Here is a 24,983-nt window from a genome sequence, read left to right on the forward strand (position 1 = left end):
ACACAATGGAACTGTTGCAAACCAAACTGTAGGATGTCTTGTTGTTTGTGAGAAAAGGCCCCTTTTGTCATGGTTAACACCCACTTTTTGCCTGGTGTTTGATGTGGTCTCAAAGTTGTTAGTGCTCAGGAACCCTGCTTACCAGGTTTCCTGGGCCAGATCTCTTTCCCTAAAAACTGTTATAATGCATTGGCAACACCTTTAGCTGCCACTATAAGTCCATAGTAAGTGGTACTTTGGTGCCTGGGCATGGGGTGCTAAGGATAGGCCCTGAGGGCAGCAGCAGCACAGATTGTGCCACCCTCTAGGGCCATGCATGCAGAAGCACCCAGTACTGCCACTACAGACAGAGTTCTGATGCAATCCTACAAGACAAATTTGACATTGCAGCCAGCCTGTGTGCCCTGTCTGCTACACACTGCATGCACTATAGGTAAGTCACCTCTCTGACAGGCCTTCCAGCCCTAAGGCAGAGTGCACTATATGGTATGTGTGGGCATAGATGCATGAGCAAAATGCCCCTATTGTGTCCTTGCCAAACCTAGGACATAGTAAGTGAACATGGCAGCCATTTAATGCATGTGCTGGTGTGGGAAAATGCCTCTCATGGCATGGTTACCCCCTAACTTTTGGCCTTTTGTTGATGCTAGCTATGATTGAAAGTGTGTTGGGACCCTGCTAACCAGGCCCCAGCACCAGTGTTCTTTCCCTAAACTGTACCTTTGTTCCCACAATTGGCACAGCCCAGGCCCAAAGATAAGTCCCTTGTAAATGGTACCCCTAGTACCTAGGGCCCTGTGACTAGGGAAGGTATCTAAGGGCTGCAGCATGTATTATGACACCCTGGGGAACCCTCACTCAGAACATGCACACTGCCTCACAGCTTGTGTGTGCTGATAGGGAGAAAATGACTACGTCGAAATGGCACTCCCCTCAGGGTGCCATGCCCCACATCCCACTGCCTGTGGCATAGGTAAGTCACCCCTCTAGCAGGCATTACAGCCCTAAGGCAGGGAGCTCTATACCACAGGTGAGGGCATAGTTGCATGAGCACTATGCCCCTACAGTGTCTAAGCCAAATCTTAGACATTGTAAGTGCAGGGTAGCCATAAGGAGTATATGGTCTGGGAGTCTGTCAAATGCGAACTCCACAGTTCCATAATGGCTACACTGAATTCTGGGAAGTTTGGTATCAAACGTCTCAGCACAATAAACCCATACTGGTGCCAGTGTGGGATTTATTGAAAAATGCACACCGAGGACATCTCTGTGTGCATTTTTTAATACCAGTGTTAGGCTGACCAGTTCCTGCCAGCCTGCCACATCCAGATGGGGTTCTGGCCAAATGGGGTGAATGCCTTTGTGTGGCCAGGAACAAAGCCTGCACTGGGTTGATGTGCTTCTCACCTCCCCCTGCAGGAACTGTAACACCTGGCGGTCAGCCTCAAAGGCTCAGGCCTGTTGTTACAGCTCTCCAGGGCACTCCAGCTAGTGGAGATGCCCGCCCCTCTGGACACAGACCCCACTTTTGGCAGCAAGTCCGGAGGAGATAATGAGAAAAACAAGGAGGAGTCACCCACCAGTTAGGACAGCCCCTAAGGTGCCCCGAGCTGAGGTGACCCCTGCCTCAAGAAATCCTCCATCTAGTCTTTGAGGATTCCACCAGTAGGAATAGGGATGTGCCCACCTCCCCTCAGGAAGGAGGTACAAAGAGGGTGTAGCCACCCTCCAGGACACTAGTCTTTAGCTACTGACTCCCAGACCTAAACACACCCCTAAATTCAGTATTTAGGGGCGACCCTGAACCCAGGTAATCAGATTCCTGCAACCTGAAGAAAAGAGGACTGCTGACCTCAAAAGCCCCGCAGAGACGAGGGAGACAACAACTGTCTTGGCCCCAGCCCTACAGGCCTGTCTCCAGACTCAAAGAACCTGCACAGCGACACATCCAACGGGACCAGCGACCTCTGAGGACTCAGAGGACTGACCTGCACCTAAAGGACCAAGAACCTCCAGAGGACAGCGGCTCTGTCCAAAAACAGCAACAAGAAACCAACTTTAAAGAGACTCTTGCCTCACTCCGGAAGCGTGAGTCTTCACACTCTGCACCCGACGCCCCCAGCTCGAGTTGAGGAGAACCAATGCCATAGAGAGGACTCCCAGGCGACTCCAACGACGTGGACACCCTGAGCCGACCTCCCTACACCCCCACAGCAACGCCTGCAGAGAGGATCCAGAGGCTCCCCCTGACCGTGACTGCCTGGTAACAAAGGAACCCAACGCCTGGACCAAGCAGTGCACCCGCAGCCCCCAGGACCGAGAGGAACCACCTACCAGTGCAGGAGTGACCAGCAGGTGGCCCTCATCCTAGCCCAGTTGGTGGCTGGCCCAAGAAGCCCCCCCCTTCTGCCCTGCCTGCATCGCCAGAGGGACCCCCGGGTCCCTCCATTACTTTCAACGCAAAACCCAGCACCAACTTTGCACACTGCACGCGTCTGCCCCTGTGCTGCTGAGGGTGTATTTTGTGGGCCAGTATGTGTCCCCCCCACACCTCCCCATCCCTTCCCAGTGCTCTACAAAACCCCCCTGAGGACGAAGGACCTGCTAGCAGACTGTAACCAGAGCATCCCTGTTCTCCATAGGCGCCTATGTTATTTAGGTCCTCCTTTGACCTCTGCACCTGACCGGCCTTGTGTTGCTGGTGCTGAGGGTTTGGGGTTGCCTTGAACCCCCAACTGTGGGCTGCTTATGGCCAGAAGACTGAATTTGTAAGTGCTTTACTCACCTGAGAAACTAACCAATACTTACCTCCCCGGAAACTGGTGATTTTTGCACTGTGTCCACTTTTAAAATAGCTTATTGCGATTTTTGCCAAAACTGTGTATACTACTGCTTTAATTCAAAGTTTCATACTTACCTGTGTGAAGTACCTTACAATTTATGTACTTACCTAAATTCTGATTCTTGTGGTTGTAAACTACATTAAGAAATAATAGTTTTCTATATAAAAACCTATTGGCCTGGAGTTAAGTCTTTGAGTGTGTGTTCTCATTTATTGCCTGTGTGTGTGTAGAACAAATGGTTAACACTACTCTCTGATAAGCCTACTGCTTGGCCACACTACCACAAAATAGAGCATTAGTATTATCTAATGTTGCTACTGTCAACCTCTAAGGGGAACCCTTGGACTCTGTGCACACTATCTCTCACTTTGAGATAGTATATACAGAGCCAACTTCCTACAGCTGGACAATGGTAGGTACAAGGTTCACAGCTACATGATGGCTTCCCTGAACCCTGGGTTGTTTAGTATGATAAATCCAAACTGGTACCAGTATTGATTTATTACAAAATGTACCCAGGGATCACCTTTGAGGTGCCCCCTGGAAACGTTAACTACCCTGGCATGGTTGCTGGCTGGTTCCAACTAGCCTGCCTCCACCAGGCAAGATTCTGAGTCTCTGGGGTGAGAGATCCTGCTCACTGGGACTCAGAACAAAGCCCTTCTAGGGTGGAGGTGCTAACACTCCCTCCCTCAGGAATGTGGACTGCCCTAATAGAGAGCTTCAAAGGGCTTACTGCCTTTGAAAATCGACCACCAGGCCTGCTGCTAGCAGCAGATGGCCGCCCCTGTTGGAAACTCACACCTTTGGCAGGAGTAATGGTGGGAAACCAGAAAAAGGACATGAGGAGTGGTCAGTCCTGGCGTGCACCGCCCCTAAGGTGTTGCATGCGAGGTGACCTCTCCATTTCATTTTCTTCCATCTTGCTTGGAAGAAAAATAGCCAATCAGTTGTAAGGAAGTGACCTCTGCCCACAGGAGGTGGTCACTTAGTGGGTGTAGCCACCCTAAGTTATATATGACCCATTGGTCACTGCAAGGTACCCCCTAAAACGCACATTAAATATAGTATGTAGTGGGCATCCCTAGACCAAGAAATCAGAATCCACAGAAAAAGGAAGACAAGAAACAAAGAAGACCCAAGGGTCGAGAACAGAAGTCCTACTGCACCAAGAAAAGGTGCCAAACCCTGCCTGCTGCACCCAGGGCTCGACAATCACCACTGAGGAGTGACTTGAATGTTGGACGGACTCTACAAACCCTCAGAGGACCTCCATTTTTCACAAATCGCCAAAGATCTCCCTCCAGAGTGAAGGCATCACTCCACAACATCAAGGAATCAAAGACCCAGTAAAGGCCACTTCACTGACCTGCTGCTGACCACGGAACCAGATGCTGCAGCCAGACCAAACTTCGCCCATCGGACCATGAGGATAAACCCTGCCAGTGTGCCAACTTTTGTGGCACTGCGCCCTCCAGTGGCTAAGCCATGCAATAGCCCTAGTTACTCGGCACCTCACGTCAGACACCCAGAAGGACAGTCCATTCCGGTCTGAAAAAGGGCCAGGAGGTAGCCCCAGTCGAGGGACTTCAGGAGCTACCCGGACCTCCCACCATAGTGCCTCTTCTGACCTGCAAATGACCCTCAAAGTGACCTACCTCCTGCTTCCATGAGCATCTTTGCGACAGCTCCTGGCCCACCAATTCGCTATGCACCCGGAAGCCCTGTGCACAACACTGAAGATCCAACTGTGCCCTAAGGGTCCCCAACCCGTGCGACCTTGACAACCCATGGGAACCCACCGGACTTACCTTTAAGTCTACCTGTGCAGCGCTTTTCCAAGTGGCCCCCTGCAGTGGCCTGGCACCAGCTCCAATGACATTTTGCAGTTGCTCTCACCAAAACCGGGAGCCGCTCGAACTTCTCCAGCTGGTCACACTGACAACCTCAACAAACTTGCGAAATGAGTCCTTTTTTTAAAGTATTTTCTCCATTTATTCCTATGGTGCATAATTGCGCACAAAAGACTATTTTTAATAAACGTTCAAAAATTCATAACTTTGAAAATACTTACCCAATTATGATGATCTTGGTCTTAATTTTTTTTTTTAAATCTGAAGTATTTTTGTAAATTGGTCTTGAGTTATCCTTGTGGGTGTGTGATCTCATTTATTGATACTGTGAGTTCAACAAATGCTTTGTACTTCTCCAAGATTATCCTAACTGCTCTACCATGAAAATATGAGCAGTAGGTGGTCTAGTTTTACTTCTGTAAGCCAACATGTGCTTGCCTGGACCCCTGCACAGTGTGCCTAGCTTTGCACACTACATAGAGGGCCAGCCTCTTACATTATTTATTTTAGTTTTTGACCTAGCAAGGACTTGCAGTGGGCACTACTGATTGCCCCCTTGGACATTTTTTACGCTTAGCGGACCAGGCATCCTTGTTCAAATCACCAATTGTGTTGCATTTTCTTAAAGATTTGCAATATATGTTTCTGCCAAAGGCCTTTTGGGATTAAAACGTGGTTCTCACTTTTCTCTTGTACACCCTTTCATGCCATTGCACAGTTGTCCATTGCACTGCCAGACTTGGTCTGATAGAGACAACTAGCTGCAGATTCCTTACCTTGGAATTCTCCTCAGACGCCAGACTGGATCCGTAAAAACTTTTCAGCAGTACCTCTGCACATCGGTAGAGGGTGCTGTGCAACTCCATATCGATATCGTCCACTAGATATGACGTAGACGAAATCCATATAACCCCTCCTCTGATGTGCTGACGTCAGTTTCTTCTTTTCTGCGCTGCAACGCAGATCCGGAGAAGCGGGTCCTCTGGCTGTTTTTTTACTTCCCTTTTTCAATGATTTATCGTCAGTTGGAATAGTGGGTTTGCCTTCTGGCTTTAAGCCTTGTGGATCCTGTGCTCCACAAAAGTTGGTCACGGTCCCATTCTGTCTGTATGTGGTGCTTAGGCACCCACAACGACACCGAAGATTACCACGCCTGTCAACAGTTGAGGCCTAAAGTGTTGAGGGAGCGGCAGATAAAGCTTTGGCGGCATGGTTGTCACAGTCTTCCCAGGACTCCTGTAGGCTTCGGAGTCCTTCTTCCAAAACCCATCCATGCGAACGCTCTAGGAGTCGTTTGCGTGTGGCTCATTCGACGTCTCAAGGTAAGCATAGTCCGCAGTTGAAGTCTCGTCCTCCTCCATCTTCATCGCCCCAACGCGGCTCCTCCTGTTCTTCTGAGGACAAGTCTGCCCAAGAGTCCACCCGTGTCTCCAGTTTTTTTCTGTTGCCGGGGCGACTCTGGCCCAGATGTGGGACTATTACTCAAACCTGCATGCCATTTTTGGGCCTACCCCTCCCTCTGGAGCATCTTTGGGCCCTAAGCACGTAGCGGGTGCTCTGACGGGATCTTCACCGGTGGCTTCGACCTCGGTGCCCGTCAATCTCCAGAGTCGGTTTGGCACCAGTGCATGGCCTCCTATGTCTTCCACCTTCTCCGTCTGATTCTTCTCTACCGGCTCCATTATTGGCATCAAGTTCTGACTTGCCATCTCTGGTGGTGGTGGCGCCCTTGACTTTGCTTGACGCCTCAATTGTTGTCTCTCTCAAGTCGAACGACAAAGCTTCCGATGTCAAGGTCTCATTCTCTTGACGTCGGTCGACCCCGACGCAAGGAGTGGTGCTGATGGAGTCTGCTATCTCTGATTCTTGCCCTATGTCTTCTGGGGCCCACTCTCCAGTTTCTCAATCGGAGGGGCACGGTTTGGATTGTCAGCCTCCCATTTCCCACACCATTCCACTTCCACAATCAGAATTTGGGCAATGCTAGTGGCCTGGACTTCTCCCCTGCTTCCAGCCTCCAGTCATCCCTCGGTTGGCTTCAGAGGCAAATTCTGCTTTAGCACACATTTTAAAACATGTTTCGGAAGTGTTGAACTTACAACTTCCTACTGCTCAATTGCCCACAGACCCTTTAAATGATGTCTTATATCCTGACCAGTCTTCTGTGGAGCCGGTCCTTCCTTATTGGTATACTATTAGGGCGTTTGGGCCCAGTATCAGGCTACTCTGTGGAGGGCTCTATTTCACATAGACACAGACCAGCCCCGGCGGATCCATCTTGCCTCCGTCGACATCCGACTACTCAAAGCTTTGTAGTGTATACTGCTTTAGCTGCACAAAGTCTTCTCATGTTCCTCCTGTCCCAACAGAGCAAGGGGCCAGACTGTTGGACGCTTCTGGTAGGCAAAGTTTTGCCTCATCTAGCTCTGCCTTGTTTTCAATCAACACTTCCTGTGTCCTTGCTCGCTTCTCCCACGTTTTGTGGGACTCAGTAGAGCACAATTTGCCTACTCTACCTGAGGAGGTTGCGAATGTTCTAGTTCCATTAGTACGGGATGGTCGGCAAACTGCCCAGCTTAGACTCAGATGTGGTATGGATGCCACAATTCTGTTGGAAGGGTTATGGTCTCTTCAGTGGGTCTGCGGGCATATTTGCCTCCCTCCAATTTTTCAGAAGCTGTGCAGGCATCTTTGCTTGACATGCCTTTTGATGGCACCTCACTTTTTGGTGCGTATGCCAACTCGGCTTTATGCTGCTTTAGGGATACTCATAGTGGTACTCGGTCTTAAAGCCTCCTGGTGATACAGGATCCTCCTCTGTATTGGTTTCTTTCCCTTGCTCAGGGGCAGTTTTTACTCCCCTGTTGCGTTTTTCTACCGCCTTTATGGGCGCTGTACTTCTTGTTTCCAGTGTGACACCCGGTGTGGTGTTCCTGCTTCTCGCAGGTGCTTTTTCTTATTATTATATTACAAACTACCTAGCGCCCTAGTTGGTGTTCCTGCATCTGCATGTGTATGTTCTTTTTCCATTTGTCGTGGACATATTCCATTATTTCTAATTAACCTTTTTTATCTGATGAGAGACTTCTAGCTGCAGATTCCTTACCTTTGAATTCCCTGGTGTCATCTTCGAATCCGGATTTTTTATGCTGAGCAATACTCTGCGCGCATCGTAGGGTGGCATTGTTTGGATCCATGTGGGTCTTCCCGCTACGCGTGGCATCGACAGCGTCATTGGAGCTGTCTGTGACATCACGGTCTCCTACTTAGTCACCACCCCACCGCGCGTACATCAGTTCTTTTCCTTCTGCGCTGGTTAATCACAGGTCCGGATAGAGCTACCCTTTTTTCGACATTTTGTCAAAGATTTTTTGGAATGTCTGTGCGAATGACTTTAAGGAAGACTGGATTCAAACTGTGTGGCGCATGTCTTCGCACCATGTTGGTCACTGATCCACACCAAGTTTGTCAATGCGAAGTTGTGTTCCGACTGTCGGGCCATGGCTACGAAGGCCTTGAGAGAGAGATCTCTCAAACGTCTAGCGGCCCTTCAGTTGTCTTTGTTCGCCTCGACTCCAAGGAAGTCACGGTCCCGCTCAAGGAGGAGGTCGTGGCACCGCTCCAGGAGCCCCAAGTTATCTTCCTTGTATTCAAAGCATTCAGGTAAGAGGCACAAAAAGAAGAAGAAGAAGTCCAAGCGGACTTCAACTTCGCCATGCCCGTCAGCCGACGAAGCATCTAGGAAACGTTGACGTTCTGAGCGCAGTTCCGCGAGCCGTTGACAGGGCCGACTCGGCAGAGCCGTTGCCAGGGCCGACTCCGCGTCTTAACCCCTTACCTGGAGCCAAAGCGACCCCCGCTCAATTAAAGGAATTTTACGAGGCTATGTGCCTTGTTTTTGAGCAGGCTGCCCCCTCTGGTGGGTCTTCGGGCCCCGTGGGGTCAGCAAGGGCCCCATCAGATTTGACGTCGGCAGCTCCGGCCTAGCTGTTGAGGATCCCAGGATCCCATAGTGGATCAGGACCAGTGCCGGGTTTTCACAGTCGGCCTCCTCCGTCGCCGGACCCGACATCGACACTTCCTCTGGCGCCCACTGGTGGTGGTAGCCCCATCCTCATTCCAGATGATCTGGAGCCAGAATGACGTTGTATGACGCCAATTCTGACTTCGACTGTGCCGATTAGACCCAGATCAGTGCCTGAGGCTTATTTAGAACAGCCAGGCACAGGTGAGGAGTGGGAGGGGTCTTAGGACCCTTTAGAATACAGATTGGAACATGAACAGGACTGGTATGAGGATCTAGGTGAAGCCAGTGGACTGGATACTTCTCCAGATACTGGCATGCTCTCACCTCCTGCTGTGGCTATGGAGGAGAGGGCATCTTATGCCAAGGTGGTATGTAGGGCAGCTAAGGTCTTGCACCTAGACTTGCCTACTGTGCCAGTCAGGACTAATCTCCTGACAGAGGTTCTTCAGACAGGGGTTGCTACATCAGAGCCGATTTTACCCTTCAATGAAGCCCTCACAGATGTCCTTCTGGGAAAGTGGTCCAAAACCAGCACAGGGACTTCTGTGAATAGGGCAATTGGCCGCCGCCATAGACCAGTTCCAAGCAACTCTAGTTTCCTCACCCAACACCCCACCCCAGAGAGCTTGGTGGTCCAAGCCTACACTTCCCGTGGTGCCTTCCCTTCTGCTCCCCCGGATAGGGAATCCAAGAGTCTGGACCAACTTGGAAAGAACATGTTTTCTTCCTCCAGCCTGGCATTGAGGTTGGTAAACACCTCTTGCCTATTGGGCCGTTTTTCCCATACGTTATGGGATACGGTGGCAGAAGTGCTGCCCCAGGTTCCGGAGGGCGTACAGGATACACTCACCCAAGCTGTCAAGGATAGGAGAAATGCAGCCAAGTTTACCATCAGGTGTGGCTTGGACACAACCGACTCGCTGGGAAGGGCGATTTCTTCGACAGTGGCCCTCTGATGCCACGCCTGGCTACGTACCACTGGCTTTTTGCGGGACGTCCATTTGAACTTGATGGACATGCCTTTCGATGGCTCATGCCTTTTTTGTGAGAAGGCAGACTCTACGCTTGAGAGATTCAAGGATTCTCGAGCTATGGCCAGATCCTTGGACCTCTCAGTGCCTGTTCACCAACAGTCTGCCTATTGCCTCTTTTGAGGCTTCGGGAGGGGTGCAGTACCACGCCAACCACAGGTTAGCCACCGTCCTCCGGCTTCACAGCATCCCGTGCAAGGACGAGGTTGTAGTACCTTCAGACCCAGAGGGTCTAGCCAGAGGTCGGCCACCACCCAGCCCCCCTCTCCCGCCATGCCCAAGCCCTCCTAGTATGGTTCTGCAAGATCATGTCCGTCCAGTTGGAGGGAGGTCCATAACATCAGACAAATGAGTCTTGCAGGTCATACAGAAGGGCTATTCCCTCCTCTTCCAGTCTTTCCCTCCCTCTATCCCTCAGGTAAAAGAATGGCTGAAGAATGGTCATTTGATCTTACTCCGCAAGGAAGTTACGGCTCTCTTGGCCAAGGGAGCCATAAAAAGGGTCTCGATGTCAGAAGTAGGCAGTGGTTGTTATTCCCGCTACTTTCTGATCCCAAAAAGAACTAGGATCTTCGTCCTTTTTACGTCAATCTCTTCCTCAAAAAGAAGAAATTCAAGATGGTCACTCTTGCTCAGGTCTTGTCTGCCCTAGACCAAGGAGACTGGATGGTAGCGTTGGACTTGTAGGATGCGTATTGTCACATTCCCATCCTGCCAGCCCACAGGCATTACTTACGGTTCAAGGTGGGCCACAAGCACTTTCAGTTTATCCTGCTCCCCTTCGGTCTCACCAGAGCCCTCATCCGTGCAGGTTAGGGTTTTCAGTCTTCCCCTACCTCGACGACTGGCTGTTGAAGGCTCCTACACTCCAGGCTCTGGTCACCCACCTTCAGACTACGGCAGACCTCCGGCATTCGCTGGGGTTCACTATAAACATGCCGAAGGTGCACCTGACTCCCTCCCAGAACTTCCTTTCGTTGGAGCTGTTCTGGATACTTTGCAGTTTCAGGTTTATCCTCCTGAGCAGCGAGTCCAGGATATTCATGGGATGATGTTTCGGCCTCTATCCTGGATTTTGGTGAGACAGACTCTGAGGCTGTTGGGATTTATGGCTTCCTGCATCCTGTTAGTCAACCATGCCAGATGGCATATGAGTGCTCTGCAATGGGACCTAACGTTCTATTGGGCACATCATCCAGAGAGATCTTACTGATACGGTTCAGATCTCAGAGGGAACTGCAAAAGACCTGCAGAGGTGGTTAGTGAACTGGGATTGGGTCAAAGGCAGACACCTCTCCCTTCCTCAACCAGATCTCACAGTAGTGACAGATGTGTCACTTCTGGCATGGGAGAGGTGAATATCAGGTGCCTCTGGTCTCCGGCGGAATCCGGGCTCCATATCAACTTATTGGAGCTTTGGGCGATCCGGCTAGCATTGAAAGTATTTCTTCCTCTTGTGAAAGGGAAGATCGTGCAGGTGTTCATGGACAACACTACCACAATGTGGTACTGCAACAAGCAGGGCAGTGTGGGGTTGTGGACCCTTGGTCAAGAGGCTTTGCGTCTCTGGACATGGCTGGAACAGCAGGGCACAGCCTTGGTGGTTCAACACCTGGCAGGTTCTCTGAACGCCAGGGCAGACAAACTCAGTCGGCGATTCCTAGCGGATCACGAATGGTAGCTCCATCCAGAGGTTGCGCAAGGACTCTTTCAGCAGTGGGAAGAGCCTTGGTTAGATCTGTTCGCCTCCGGAGAGAACGTGCAAGGTCAGCAGTATTGCACGTTGGAGTTTCCAAGGCCGCTATCGCTAGGCGACACTTTTCATCGTAAGTGGAGTTCAGGCCTCCTGTACGCCTTTCCGCCCATACCACTTCTCCCCAGAGTTCTCAAGAAAATCAATAACGACTGGGCCCAAGTAATCCTACTGGCTCCGGATTGGGCACGGAGAGTCTGGTATCCAGAGCTTCTAAAAATGAGCATCAGTCCTCCAATCAGGTTTCCCCTTTGGAAGGATCTTCTGTCGCAGCACCAGGGGAAGGTTCTCCACCTGAACCTGTCAACTCTGCGACTTCATGTGTGGAGATTGAGTGGCGGCAGTTGATGGTTTATGACCTCGCTCCCAAAGTCTGTAATGTCATTCTGGCAGCCAGGCGTCCCTCTACCAAGACGGTTTACGCCTGCCGATGGAAGCGTTTTGTATTATATTGTACAGAGAGGTCTATTGATCCTCTTTCTTCTTCTCTTTCTAATATCCTTCTTTTCATTCTGTCACTCACCCAACAGGGTTTCACCTTAGGGACTCTTAAGGGCTATCTTTCTGCCTTATCGGTTTATATTCGTTGCCTGATCAACAATCTTTGTTTAAATCTCCTGTTGTACATAGATTCCTAAAAGGGCTTGTACATATGTTTCCACCTGCGCCCTTTGTTATGCCCCAGTGGGACCTTAATCTGGTGCTCACATTTCACGTGTGCTCCTTTTGAGCCTTTATATAATTGTCCTGTCGGGCTGCTCACCATCAAGACAGCCTTCTTAGTGGCTAAGTGAGTGAAGGCTTGTAAGAGACAGTTATCCATGGAGCAGGTCGTGTTCTTATTCAGTAGTTGTGTCCGTTTTTTTGGCAAACCTCCATCCAATAGGGTGTCAGTGTGGGGCAATCCCAAAACATGTGACTGAACTCCGCGTCGACCAACCCACATCTCGGGCAACTCTCAGTAGTTTTACTAAAATATTTTTTTATGCGGGTGGGGGTCAAGTAGGCTTGGTGCAGGACGTAGAAATTTATAAGTTTAAATCTAGCGTTTCGGGATGCTTTGGGGAGGTTTCTCAGGATGTGCCACCACTCTACTTCCGGGATATCTCAATTGAGAACCTTTTCCCATTGTTGTTTAAGATAGGATAAGGGTTCTGTGTTGTCTGTTCTCATCAGCCCATAGAGCGTTGAGACTACCTTAGTTTTGTTATTTGGGGATGACAAATATGTGCAGATTGCTTGTGAAGAGGGTTCAGCGCTCTTCATTCGCCAATGTTTATATATGCTGGCTTTTATAGCCCCATACGTTAGGAAATGTCCCGCCGGAATTTCGTATTCCGACCTGAGGGCTTCGAATGTCATCAGTTTGTTGTCTTTGAAAAGCATGCCAACGGTATTAATCCCGGCTTCTAACCAGTCTCCCAATTCGAGACGAGTTTTTCTCCACGTTATTGCTTGCAGGGAGTTAAGAGGAAGCTCTGCAGAGTAGGGAGTCACTGTTCTGATCTTACGTAGAAAGGCTTTCCAGTACTTGGTCAGGATTTTTAGTTCTGGAGGGTCTTGCTTCCCATCACCAGGGGACCCCAGGAGTATCTCAAACAGCCTAGTCTCCTGTGGGGTGGATATTTTCGCATCTGTTGACTGTCTTTGGAGTTTCGTCAGAGCCACTCTCCTCGTGCCTTTACCCCATATAAATGAGGTTACCATGGTGTTTAGTTCCCCAAAAAAGGTTTTAGGAATCCAGATCGGGAGAACTGAGAAATGGTATAGTAATCTCGGCAGCACGATCATTTTAAGAATCGCAATTTGCCCAGTCACTGATAATGGCAGTGTTTGCCAGAATGACATACTGGTTTTTATGGAACGGATTGTGCCACCTAGATTACCATCTAGAGTATCTCGGGAGCCGTGATAAACTTTCACTCATAGGTAAGGGAGCCCATCTAGTATCCATCTAACCAATCCCAGGTTCAGGGGTGGTGATTGTTGTTCTTTAAGTGGGAACAAGCCTGTTTTGTCCCAGTTCACCTTTAAGCCTGAGTGGCTTTCAAAGTTAGAGAGCATTAGATGTACTAGTGGTAGGTCTCTTTGGATATCCTCCATAAATATTAGGAGGTCATCTGCATAAAGGGCTATGTGGTGTCTCTCGTTCTGTGCCAGGATACCTGATCCTCCCTCACCCGCCCTAGCCGCGGCAGCCAGTGGTTCCATTGCCAGGGCAAACAGCAGGGGGGAGAGGGGGCAACCCTGTCTCGTTCCGCATTCGACTCTGTACCTATTAGATATTATGTGCCCTGTACGGACTCTGGTGGAGGGGTCAGTATATAGTAATTTCACCCAAGAGATATATTCTGGTCCGATTCCAAGTTTGGACATGAGTATATAGAGGAACTCCCAATCTAGACTATCAAAGGCCTTTTTAATATCTACTGCTAGGATACCCGAAGTCTTGGCATTGGGAGTCAGGTTCCTCATGATGGCAATTAACCTACTGATATTCCCAGCTGTATTATGCCCTGGCAAGAAACCTGCCTGGTCTGGGTGTATTAGAGAGGACATCAGTAGGACGAGTCTGGATGATAGGACCTTGCTAAGAATTTTGTAGTCAAGGTTCAACATGGAGAGGGGTCTATAAGCTCCCACACTTGTTGGGTCTTTGCCGGTCTTAAGAAGGGGGACTATGACTGCTTCTCTGGAGGATTCAGGCAGAAGGCCCTGGTCTCTAGCGCATTTAAATATCTTTTCTTGTCTCGGAGAAAGGATTTCGGCGAAAGCTATATAAAACTTGACAGGAAGGCCGTCTGTGCCCGGTGATTTTCCTCTGCCCATTCCTTTCATGGCTTCATTAATCTCGGCTAGCGTGACGTTCCCTTTTACTGATTCTGTGAGTTCAGGTTCCAAGGGTTTTAGATTTAATTCCGTTAAGTAGATTTCAGTTTGTTCCCTATTAAGATTGAGTCTTCTTTTGTATAGGCTCTCATAGAAAGACATAAACTGGGTGTTAATCTGTTCTGGTTCAAAAAGTTGGGTCCCCGTCTCCGAGATCAAGTTCATAATAAGGGGAGATCTATCTGACTGGGAAACCACCCATGCGAGGAGTCTGCCCGCCTTATCCCTCTCTCCATGCGCCCGGATGAGATAGTTTTTGTAGTCAAAGCATCTAAGGCGTTCAATGCAGTATAACACTTCGGCTCTAAGGTCTTGCATTAGGGTTTGCAGTTGAGGGTTCCCAGTTCTATCTTTCTTAACTTCTCTTAATTTAGTCTCAGCTCGCTCTGTATCACCTAGTAAAGTTCTGCGTATGCCACTGTCTCAGCTATACACTTCCCACGCATTACTACCTTAAAGGCATCCCATTCTATCAGGGGGTTAGTAGTGGTTACGTCATTGTCTTCAAAATAGTGCAGCGCACATTGGCGGAGTTCGGCCCGGAAGCGGGCATCTTCTAATAGTTCAGGCTTGAGTCTCCACGTGGGGATACGGGGAACGATGGAACCCCAGTTCAGAGACAATAAAAGAGGGTTGTGGTCCGAGATTGTGCAGGACAAATATTCTATGCCTATAATTAATTAGTGTATATCAGGTGAGCAGAGGAAAGCGTCTAAGCGTACATGCAGTTCATGAAGGCTAGAGAAAAAGGAGTAGTCCCTTATAGTGGGGTGTAGTCTACGCCAGACATCAATCAGGCCCCAGTTTGTTTGCCAAGTGGTGAACTGTCGCGCTGTTCTAACCAGCGGGAGTTAGGCAGGGGAGGGTGCGATCTATCTATGTTGGGGTCTCTTACACAATTAAAATCTCCCCCCACTATCACTGGGGATTGTAAGTATGATGCTAATAAGCTAGACAGTCATGTAAAGAATTCTCCTTGATCCGTATTGGGAGCGTAGACATTGATCAAAGCCAGTTCTCTCCCCTCCAGTCTGCCCTTGACCGCTACAAATCTCCCCTTAGGGTCTATAAGGTTGACTGTCATTTGAAAGGAGACTCCCGCTCGGATCCAGATCAGCGTGCCTCTCGAGTAGGAGGTATAGTATGCCTGTCCCCTCCATCTTTTCTGCCGGGCTTTACCCTCTGTCAGTGTTAAGTGGGTTTCTTGGAGCATGGCTGTTTGGATTACCCTCCTTTGTAAGTATGATGAGACCTTGTACCTCTTAACCATTGAGTGCATACCTCTGATGTTCCATGTAAGGAACTTATATGATTTTGGCATTGTCATGTTACTAGTTTGATCTGATCAGGTTATGTTTCAGGGGCCATAGTTTCGCTAGGTTCTCTTTCGTGCTATTGTAATCCCTGAGCAGATCTGTAATTCTTATAAGGATTCTCGGAAGATTAATTTGCCCCAAACAAATCCCCAAAACTGTAGTTACCCAATGCCCAATCCCCAGGACAAAAGTCGAAACCTCTCTCGCCCAAACTAGTGTAAAAACTTTAACCTGTCCATCAACGTGGGGGGGTGCTCTGGGGTGGAGTCCAGAGCATAGCAAGGCGTACACTCCCCAAACCCCGGGAAGTAAGCATATGGGGATTTCATACCACCAAGTCTATGTTCAGTACAGATATTTGTTGGCTGGTGGGGTACTCTGCAGGGCGGTCAAAAGCTGTAGTTTTGGGAGTAGTTGCTGCATGTTGTTTCTTTCTTCAGAGATTTGCAATTCTATAGATATGGTTCTTGCTTGCTCATCAGATGATGATGTCTGAGGTTCCTGGAGTCATGTCAGGCCCCCCCCTGTCGGATGCGAGCGAGAGTTCTGATTCTTGCTCTGATTCAGATTGTTCTATGTCTTCCTGGGATTGTTTAAGGGAGCCGTGTTCTGAGCAGCTGAGGGATGCAGCAGCCTCCATAACTTTTTGTAGTTCATTTAGAATTTCTAGAGGGGATGGGCTGTTTCGTCTGCTGGAATTACTATGGTTATATTTTCCTTTGCGGTTTGTGTGACGCTTGTCAGGGCTGTGACTTCTCTCTCGCTCTGGGCAGTTGCTCATCGATCCAGCTCTAAGTCTCCTCTGCCGTATTGAAGAACTGTGTGCCAGTTGTGGTCACTATTCTTAGCCTGGCTGGAAACAACATCCCAAATTGGACCCCCATTTTACGGAGTTTTTGTTTGGCTTCTCTGAAGGATGCTCTCTGTCTCTGCACTTCTCGGGAGAAATCGGGGAAAATTCGGATCACGTGGTTGTCAATCGTGCAGTCTCCTTTCTTCCTGCTTTGACTTAATAGGTAATCCCTATCTCTGTAGGGGAGCAATCTGGCTATTATAGGCCTAGCAGGAACGCCTGGTCGGGGTGAACGCGCAGGGACCCTGTGGGCTCTTTCTATTGTGAGGAACTGGGAGAGGCCTCCGTCCGCCACTGTCTCTTTCAACCATTTTTTAAGTAATCCTACCAGGTTAGGTCCTTCAGAGCGTTCAGGTAGCACTATGATTCTGATGTTATTTCGCCGCGATCTATTTTCGGCATCTTCAGCCCTTAATTCTAGTTCTCTGATCCGTTTCTCCATTTGGCGTGTTACTTTGGAATTATCCTTTATTTCAGGCCGCAGTTCTTCTAGTTGTTTATCTGTGGTGTTCACCTTCTCTGCCAGGCAGCTGTGGTCATCTCTGAGCACTGTCAGACCCTAGTGAGTCTATTTTCCCTTCGAGGGCAACCCTGGAGGCAATTATGGCTTGCATCACGTCTTGGAGGGTAGGTTCGTCTGATTCCTTTCCTTCTCCTGAAGGAGGTTTCCTCGGGTTCTCCCGTTCCGGTAATGTCTTGGCGGGAAGGTCAATAATGTTATCCGTATCGTGGTGTCTGCCCATTTTGCCCATTTTATAGATCTGTAGGTGTGCTTGGTGAGAGCAGTTCTCTGTTAGGGGGTTGTTGGCTGTCCAGAAGAGGAGGTACAGTTTGCCACCGACTCAAGTGTTTATCAGTTCACCTTTGGAGTTTCTATTGGCATGGGAGGGCAGTATTTAGATCATATAGGGGTCCGTGTTTTGCTCCTGCGCCAAGGTGAGGGTGCTATTTATCCTGGGAATCAAAATCCTGCACCTGCATGACGGTCTCCGCCGGCTCAGGGCTCGCTCCGGTGTCACCCGCTTCGCCCCCGGATCAACAGTCAGACAACGTTGGGGACCGGGATCACCAGTGTCCCCAAGGCAATAGCCAGCAACAGGGTGTCAAGCACTGTGGAGGCCAGGGCCCCACTTCAAGAGGCCCCACCTCCAAGCGTCTCCTGAGGAAAAACAACCGGGTCTGCAGGTGTAAGTCTTTTAGGGCAAACCCCACAGGGACACAAGTCAGGGGCTTCAAATACTATGATCCCGGTCCTTGAGGTAATGTTGGGTCTCCGTTTTCCTATTCGCTGCGGAGGGCCGCGGGTCAGCGATGCTCACCTTTTTGCGGCTGGGCCCGCCGTGCACCATCTGGTACTGCTCTCCGCCGCCCCCGCAAGTCCTGCCGTGAATTGTCGCCGCCGTCAGCCCAGTATTCCGTAAGCGGGCTGGGCGATCAGCGGTGAGGGCAGCAGGGGTCCTTTCTTCTACTTATTCTGGTTTCGCAGCAGTGCTGCGGAGCTCTCGGCGGTCGCCATCTTCTTTTGTTTTCCTCGCCGCAATGGCTCTCGGAGTCCCTCCGTTCATGTCAGGACTCAATACGGTGTTTCCTGGGCCCCGATTTCCATTTTGATGCAGCCGGTGGGGGGGTGGGTCACCACACCTTCCACCGCATTTGTAGTAATTTTGGGGTAACTTGGGTTATTGTTAACCCGAGGATGGGGAGATAGAAGCAGGAGCCTCACGGAGAGGCTGCAACCGCCATAGCCCCAAGCCACGCCCCCCAACTGCTGCCACCTTGTATTGTGATGATAGTAATTCTGTCATTAGTAGTTCTGTTAATGGCAGATTTACCACATCTGGTGAGAATCGTCATGATTTTCCAAAACATCAATATTCATACTTTGTGCCCTACGGGAGCAGATTGGCTATTAAATCCATTGATAATGTCTATGCTTGCAGATAGTTATAACATTCCCTGTGGCCAAGTCATACACCCATATTTTTAACCTAATCCCTAAATCAACACAAAATCTGCAGTCATAAGTGGAATTTAAAATCAGCAACATCTGCAAATCCTGTTTCTTTGAGGATGTGAGTGTTGCACTGCAAATTCAAAAATTCTTAATCATAAGTTCGGCTTTTGACCACAAAATGTTTTGTAATTCTCATCCATGTTCGCAAATATGGCTAATATATTTGTGAACCGTATAGTGGTGCTTTTGAGTTAGTGAAAACCAGAGATGACACTTAGAGATTGCATGCAAATTTATGAATGAATAGGCATCTGTAGACCATCTCCTCTCTGAACTGAAATGCCCTGCAGCGCATTCTGACTTGAAGGTGTTGGTGCACAGAGGAGTAAGAGTAAGAAAAGGTGAGTTTTCAAGTTTTCTTGGCCTGCAAAGAGGCTACCTACTGGGATTGGTGACTTAACAGCCTCTTTACTGCCATTGAGTTTGTTTTCATTTAGAAAACAGATAGTTACCTGACTGTAAGTGCTTCTAGTCTGCTGGAGTTGTGATTATGTGCTCATACATTTGTTTTGAGATGTGACTTTTAGACTTTCTTTGGCTTTCTATTTGTTCTCTAGATCATCATTTGTGGGCGACAGATCATCTGCAGTTATTTGTCAGAAAACATCCACCTGAAAGTGGTGCAACATTACATTGGACAGGATGCACAGGCTGTGGTTCGAGAACATTTTGACTGCCTTGAAGCCAAACAGAAGCTGCCTTCGTACATCTTAGAAAACAGTGAGCTGACTGAACTGTGTGTCAAGTCAAAGGGAGATGATGAGTGGTCCAGAGATGTGTGCCTGGAGTCCAAAGACACAGAAGAATTCAGTGTCATCATTCAGGTGTGAATATGAACTGATTTGTAGGCAAATTTATATTCTTAAATATAACTAGAGTTTTTCAAAATCAACAACAATGTATACTTGTATAGGGTGCCCTGTTTTGCAAAATATCCTGGATCAATTAAAGTTAAAAAAAAAAAAAAAGAGGTAAAAACATGGTGGTTCTCAGGATAATTACATCAACCATTGGCCCTATGACAGTACCTACAATTATAACCCTCCTACTGGTATAAGCATAGTCCATTTCTGTGAAGCAGTGCCAACCACAGCGACATACTCCCTAAACATTAACACTGTGGGGCTCCACCCAACATAACCTGTGAATCACCTTGACATACAGATACAAAAAAATAACTACAACTTCCCAACCATAATGTATGCCACTCGAGCCAATAAAAGAAGAGCCTACCCCACTCTTCACCTGAAGACCCACAACATGAATTAGAGGATTCTGAACAAAGCAAGCTGCAGACATAGTAAATATTTTCTACATTACCTCCTATCTCTAATCAAAAGATGCAGGACAGTAACACTACTCTTTTATGATGGTGCTCCCCTTATCAATTTGATAGAATCCATGTCACTGAATGATATCATATACTAACTCACTACCTGATCCCTCATTATGGATGAAACAAGCATATAATGCTGTCATAGAGGCCAGCCAAGACTAAAGAGATCAGACACAAATTGCTGGTCACTGGTGGACTCTAAGATAGCCCACCCCACAGGTCCCAAATATTCAGATACTCTGAGCTGTGACTTCTGAAAATGACAAAAAGCATGATCACATAGTGAGTGTGAGTTCGCAAATCTCTTCCCTTGACTTATCATAATGACAATCCTATAAAGGAGAACTGTAATGCAGTCCATCCGGGCTGATATCTGATCTCCCGCTCACTTTTTATCCACACCGATTATATCTGCTGGATCCACAATATCTCAGAGTAGACAACTTTCTGCCACAGAATGCATAGGAAATCGGATTCGAAACATAACATATAAACTGCCAACTCTACTAACTGACCTTCAAAAGTAATCATAGCCACCAGCATAACTCAGATTATAATAATATGCATCGATCTCTCACAATTCTCTCACACTTATGCATTCATCACAGTGCTAAGCGCTGTCATTTGTAACATGATAACCACACCTCAGTGGTGATCACACATGACATGGAAACACTTCTCACGTATCCTCAAGGCATAGATAAAACAATTCTAATCAGATACCTACTCTGTGTAGCATGCTGCACTCATGGATCAGCTCTTCGGCTCTGTACAAATGTTATAATTGCAGAACCTTTCTTGGTCATTGGCTTTTCTTGCACTTTTCATGCTCTTAGCCAGGTCAAGATGGCTTTCATTATTATTTCTACCTAATCACCTGTATTGGAGTGTTGTTTTACTATGCTTCTGCTACCCTTTGTCATGAAACCTTCCCCTGTGTTTCTACCAAGCCTACCCTTTTCAGCTTTATTTTATTCTTTAAACACTCAGATAGTGCCTTTATCCTCAGCAGTACAAAATGTTTTGCTAACATTGGATCTTCGGCATGCTAGACTTGTTCGCCGTTGTGAGGCATGAAAATCCTGGATGCATTTAAAAAAAAAAATCAATGTTAACATGCAGACGTTTAATGCTTGCTATAAGTAGCTCATCCACCTCATTGTTTTGGGCCTGAATGTCAGCCAGTGATGGGTTGCGTGGGTGGATGTGCTCTAAACTCTCCCCTTACCTCCACCAAACACTACCGTACCTCAGATGTTTAAATGTCTGGATGTGTAAGTTGAGTTTTTAGCCTTGAGCATTCTTTTAGGCTTTAGTTACATATAAAATAACTTATATTACAGGCTGGTATCTAGAGAAGACTCTGGTGGTTTTTCACTTTGCAATATTAACATTCAGACAAATCTAAGGGCTTTAATCTCATGTCATAGAAATGGATTGACGATGAATCAAGAAGTGGTCCACTGTAGCATTCAGAGAGCACAACTTGAATTACACAAAATACATTACTACTGCCATTGGACTGTAAGCTGATTAAGTTTTGGAGAGATTACATCTTCTCATGACCTAATATGTACTTCATCTATAACGACGTACCCTACAATTACTGTTTTATAGATCTAATATTGACTTCTAGCTACAGAGTCCATACCTTAGCATTTCCCCAGGCGTCAGATTGCGGCCAAAAGATTTTTGTGAGCAGTACCCCTGCACGCCAGTAGATAGCATTGCTTGGCTCCTTGTGCGTCGTTCGCGCCAGAAGTTGCATTCTTGGAACCTGTATAGGCTCCTAGGGGCACTGACATCAGTTCTTTTCTTTCAGCACAGCCAGCGCTGATCTGGAGAAGAGCTACCCCGTCAGTCACTTTTTGACTGAACTTTTTTTTATGTTCTATCAAATCTTTTTTGAGGTTTTCCTCCTGGTGTGGCAGGGATGTTATCAAAGAAGGCCGTCTTCAGTTCCTGCAGCGCCTCTCATCGACCGATGTCGGTGATGGACCTGCACCTTGTATGCCTTTGGTGCCTCAGGTTGTGTTCCCACTGCCGCGCCATGAACCTGTAGGCCTTGAGGGAGTGACTCCTGTGACACCACGTCGTTCGAGGTCTCGGTCCAGAGGAAGGTCCCGGGAGCGCTCACAGAGCCTGACATCGTCGCACTCCAAGTAATCGGGCCACTTGGTTAAGTCTGCATAATAAGAAAGAGAAGTTGAAGACATCTTCTAATTCACCTTGTCCGTTGGCTGATTAGATGAGGGAGCATCGTGCATTAAGGCCTGGTTCCGAGTAGAGCCTCTTCCCAACTGAAAGAGTTGGAACTGCTGCTGTTCTTCGCTGGAACCAAAAGCAAGACTGTAACCAGTTGGAGGGCTCCTGCTGCAACTTTGTTTCCAAGTTCTGCAAAGATTTCTGCAACCCCGTGGCAATGCATCCTCAGGAGTCAGTGGGACTCTGCCTGCACATAGGAAAGCAAGAGATAATCTCAGTTGGAGTGAAGGAGTTGCACCCCGGAATCCGCAGGCACCTCAGCGACGATGACCAGCTTGTGGATCCTGCTGTCCCAATGGCTCTCTAAGGCTCTGCAACACAAGTGGTGGTTCTGTGGTTCTCAAGAGGTCTGACCTATCTTCCTTGCAAATTTGAAGTTTGTGGTCCTTCGCTGGAGCTGCTTGGCTGGAACCCCTGTGCACTGCGTCTGCTTGTCATTGCCAAGGCTTGTTGGCTCTTCAGCCCGAAGACCTCCTAGGTCCAAGAATCACTGGCCTCCAGCACTTTCCATCTCCAAGAACGATGCCCACTCTGCAACTCATGCGGCAAGGGCATCCTTCTTTGCTGTGCTGCTGAGGCATCCCTGCGACTCCCTGTGCCTGCTTCCAGAGGGTCCTGCTGGGTGCTCCAACGATTCCTACCGGCTCTCCTGCTTGCTGAGGGCTGGCCCTGACCTACCTGCCAAGGTTGCGTCACCTGGACCCAGCTGGTCCCCACCAATCCGTCAAACTCAGTGCAATGATTCTCTGCATTTGCCAAAGCTTTGTTGGTGGTCCTGCTGACCACTGACCCCTCTGCTGGTGTGGGGAAGCTCATGGATGGCTCCTGGGGTCCTCCTGCATCGCCTGGACTCCACAGTTGCACTTCTTTGTCCACCGTCCTACAGGAAGCATTACCGAGAATGGTGGTGTTGGACTTTTTGCCTTACGCAGGGTCATACCCAGAAGGTGCCTCCTTCCTCCTGGTTTTTCTGACCTCTCGCTGTTGGCTCTAGGACTCTGAGCACTTTATCATTGCTGACCAGTGCTAAAGTGCAGGTGCTCTCCCATCTAAAGTTGGTATGATTGGCTTATACCCAATTGGCATATTTAATTTACCTATAAGTCCCTTGTACAGTGGTATCTCTATAACCAGGGCCTGTAAATTAAATGCTACTAGTGGGCCTGCAGCGCTGCTTGCGCCACCCACTGAAGTAGACTTTTAAACCTGTCTCAGGCCTGCTAGCGCAGGGCCTGTGTGTGCAGTTTTCTGCCAAAGGGACCTGGCATCTAAATTTACTTGCCAGGCCCAGAACTCCCCTTTTACTACATGTAAGTCACCCCTAAGGTACGCCCTAGGTAGCCCTATGGGCAGGGTGCCATGTATGTAGAAAGGCAGGACATGTGCCATATTGCATGGCCTGTCCTGGTAGTGACAAACAGCCTAACTTGGTGTCTCACTGCTGTGAGTGCTGCCTTCTCATAGGATTGTATTGTCTGATTTATGAGGGGTAACGTAGGCATGTTTGGTATGGTTGTGATGGTGATAATAAATACTGCTTACTGGTGTGGGTGTATTTTTTATTACTATCACAGAAATGCCACTTCTAGAAAGTGCGCTTTTATCTGTACTTATGACTCTGGTGTTTTGCAGCTGGACTCCAATCCACGTCTGGGTAGAGTGACAGTTGGGGCTTTGTGCATACTTTTCAGACAGCCTGTACACAGGGAGGGTGGAGGTGTCACAGAGGTGCATCTGCATACTGAATAGTCTTCCTGGGCTGAGAGAAGGGAGAGGCGGGGCACACCTACATTTGTAAAGGCTGTGCCCTGGCCTCACACAATAGGGTCGTTAACCCCCCACTGATGTTTGGAGCCTGTGCTGAAAGGAGAGAGGGGTCACTCCCAGAACCAGTTGTAACTGGCTGGAACCTCCTCTCCCTAGCATTGTAAAACACTGTAAAAACTGACTATAAGTAAAGGGGAATTTTCCCCACTATTTGGAGACTCTTGGAATCATCTTGGAACTGGACACCAAAGGCTGAAAGGACTCACCAGGAACCGCCATGGACTGCTGCTGCTGTGCTGACCTGTGACCTGCCTGGTCACTGTGAAGGACTTGCCACTTGCTGCCTTTCCCTTGTGCTGGCCTGTAGCTGGGCCCTCGACCTGAGGTCCTTGCCTTAAGATTCTGCTCTCCAGAGGCAGGGTGCTGTGGCCCCTGACCCCTGCATCCATTTCTTGCAGAGGGGTGCCATAGCGCTGATTGCAGCATGCTTATGGAGCCTTGGGAGCTCGTAGGCTCCTTGCTGCATTGTGCCCCTTTAAATAAGATCACCGCAGTGGCCCGGGAAGCTGGAAGAACACTCGCATTGGGTGCAGGCGAGTGTCTGCTTGGGCCCCAGGAGGGGTCTGATCTTCTTGTGGCTTCACAGCAGGACCAGGGGAAGGCTCGGGGAGTGCCCCCTTCCCCCTGGGGGCTGCGTTAGGAGCAGGACGCTCCTTTTCTGCTGTTAGGTAAAACGGGCATTATTGTGGGCCCCCCACCCTTGGTGGAAGGGCCAGTGGAGGCTCGGGGGACCCCCAGAGATTGCGGGTCCAGGGAGGGGCCTGTCATTAAACCCGGAGGGGGTGCGTGGTGCCCCCCTCCTGCCCTAAGTTGTTTTTGCTGGCTTTGGCCCCCCTCGTGAGGGCCGGTTGAGGCCCTGGGGGGCCCCCAGTAATCACGGTCCCCGGAGGGGCCTGTCTATAAAAAAGAGGAGGTGCATGTCGCCCTCCTCTGACCCCAGAGTATAAGGGAGGCCCCCGTTTTGCGCATAGGAGCG

The 24,983-nt window shown here is 48.9% G+C and overlaps 1 protein-coding gene across 3 annotated transcripts in view; it reads left to right on the forward strand.

The window, feature by feature from the left end:
* The window catches only part of VPS13B (vacuolar protein sorting 13 homolog B), a 2,423,697-nt gene that overhangs the window by 2,189,637 nt on the left and 209,077 nt on the right, over positions 1-24,983 (forward strand). For all 3 annotated transcript variants that reach the window (XM_069220546.1, XM_069220545.1, XM_069220547.1), the window contains exon 45: positions 19,137-19,403. In XM_069220546.1, coding sequence (XP_069076647.1) covers positions 19,137-19,403 — 267 coding nt within the window. The remainder of the gene's footprint in view (positions 1-19,136; positions 19,404-24,983) is intronic.

This window comes from Pleurodeles waltl, chromosome 2_2, assembly GCF_031143425.1.
Source record: "Pleurodeles waltl isolate 20211129_DDA chromosome 2_2, aPleWal1.hap1.20221129, whole genome shotgun sequence".
Lineage (NCBI taxonomy): Eukaryota > Metazoa > Chordata > Amphibia > Caudata > Salamandridae > Pleurodeles > Pleurodeles waltl.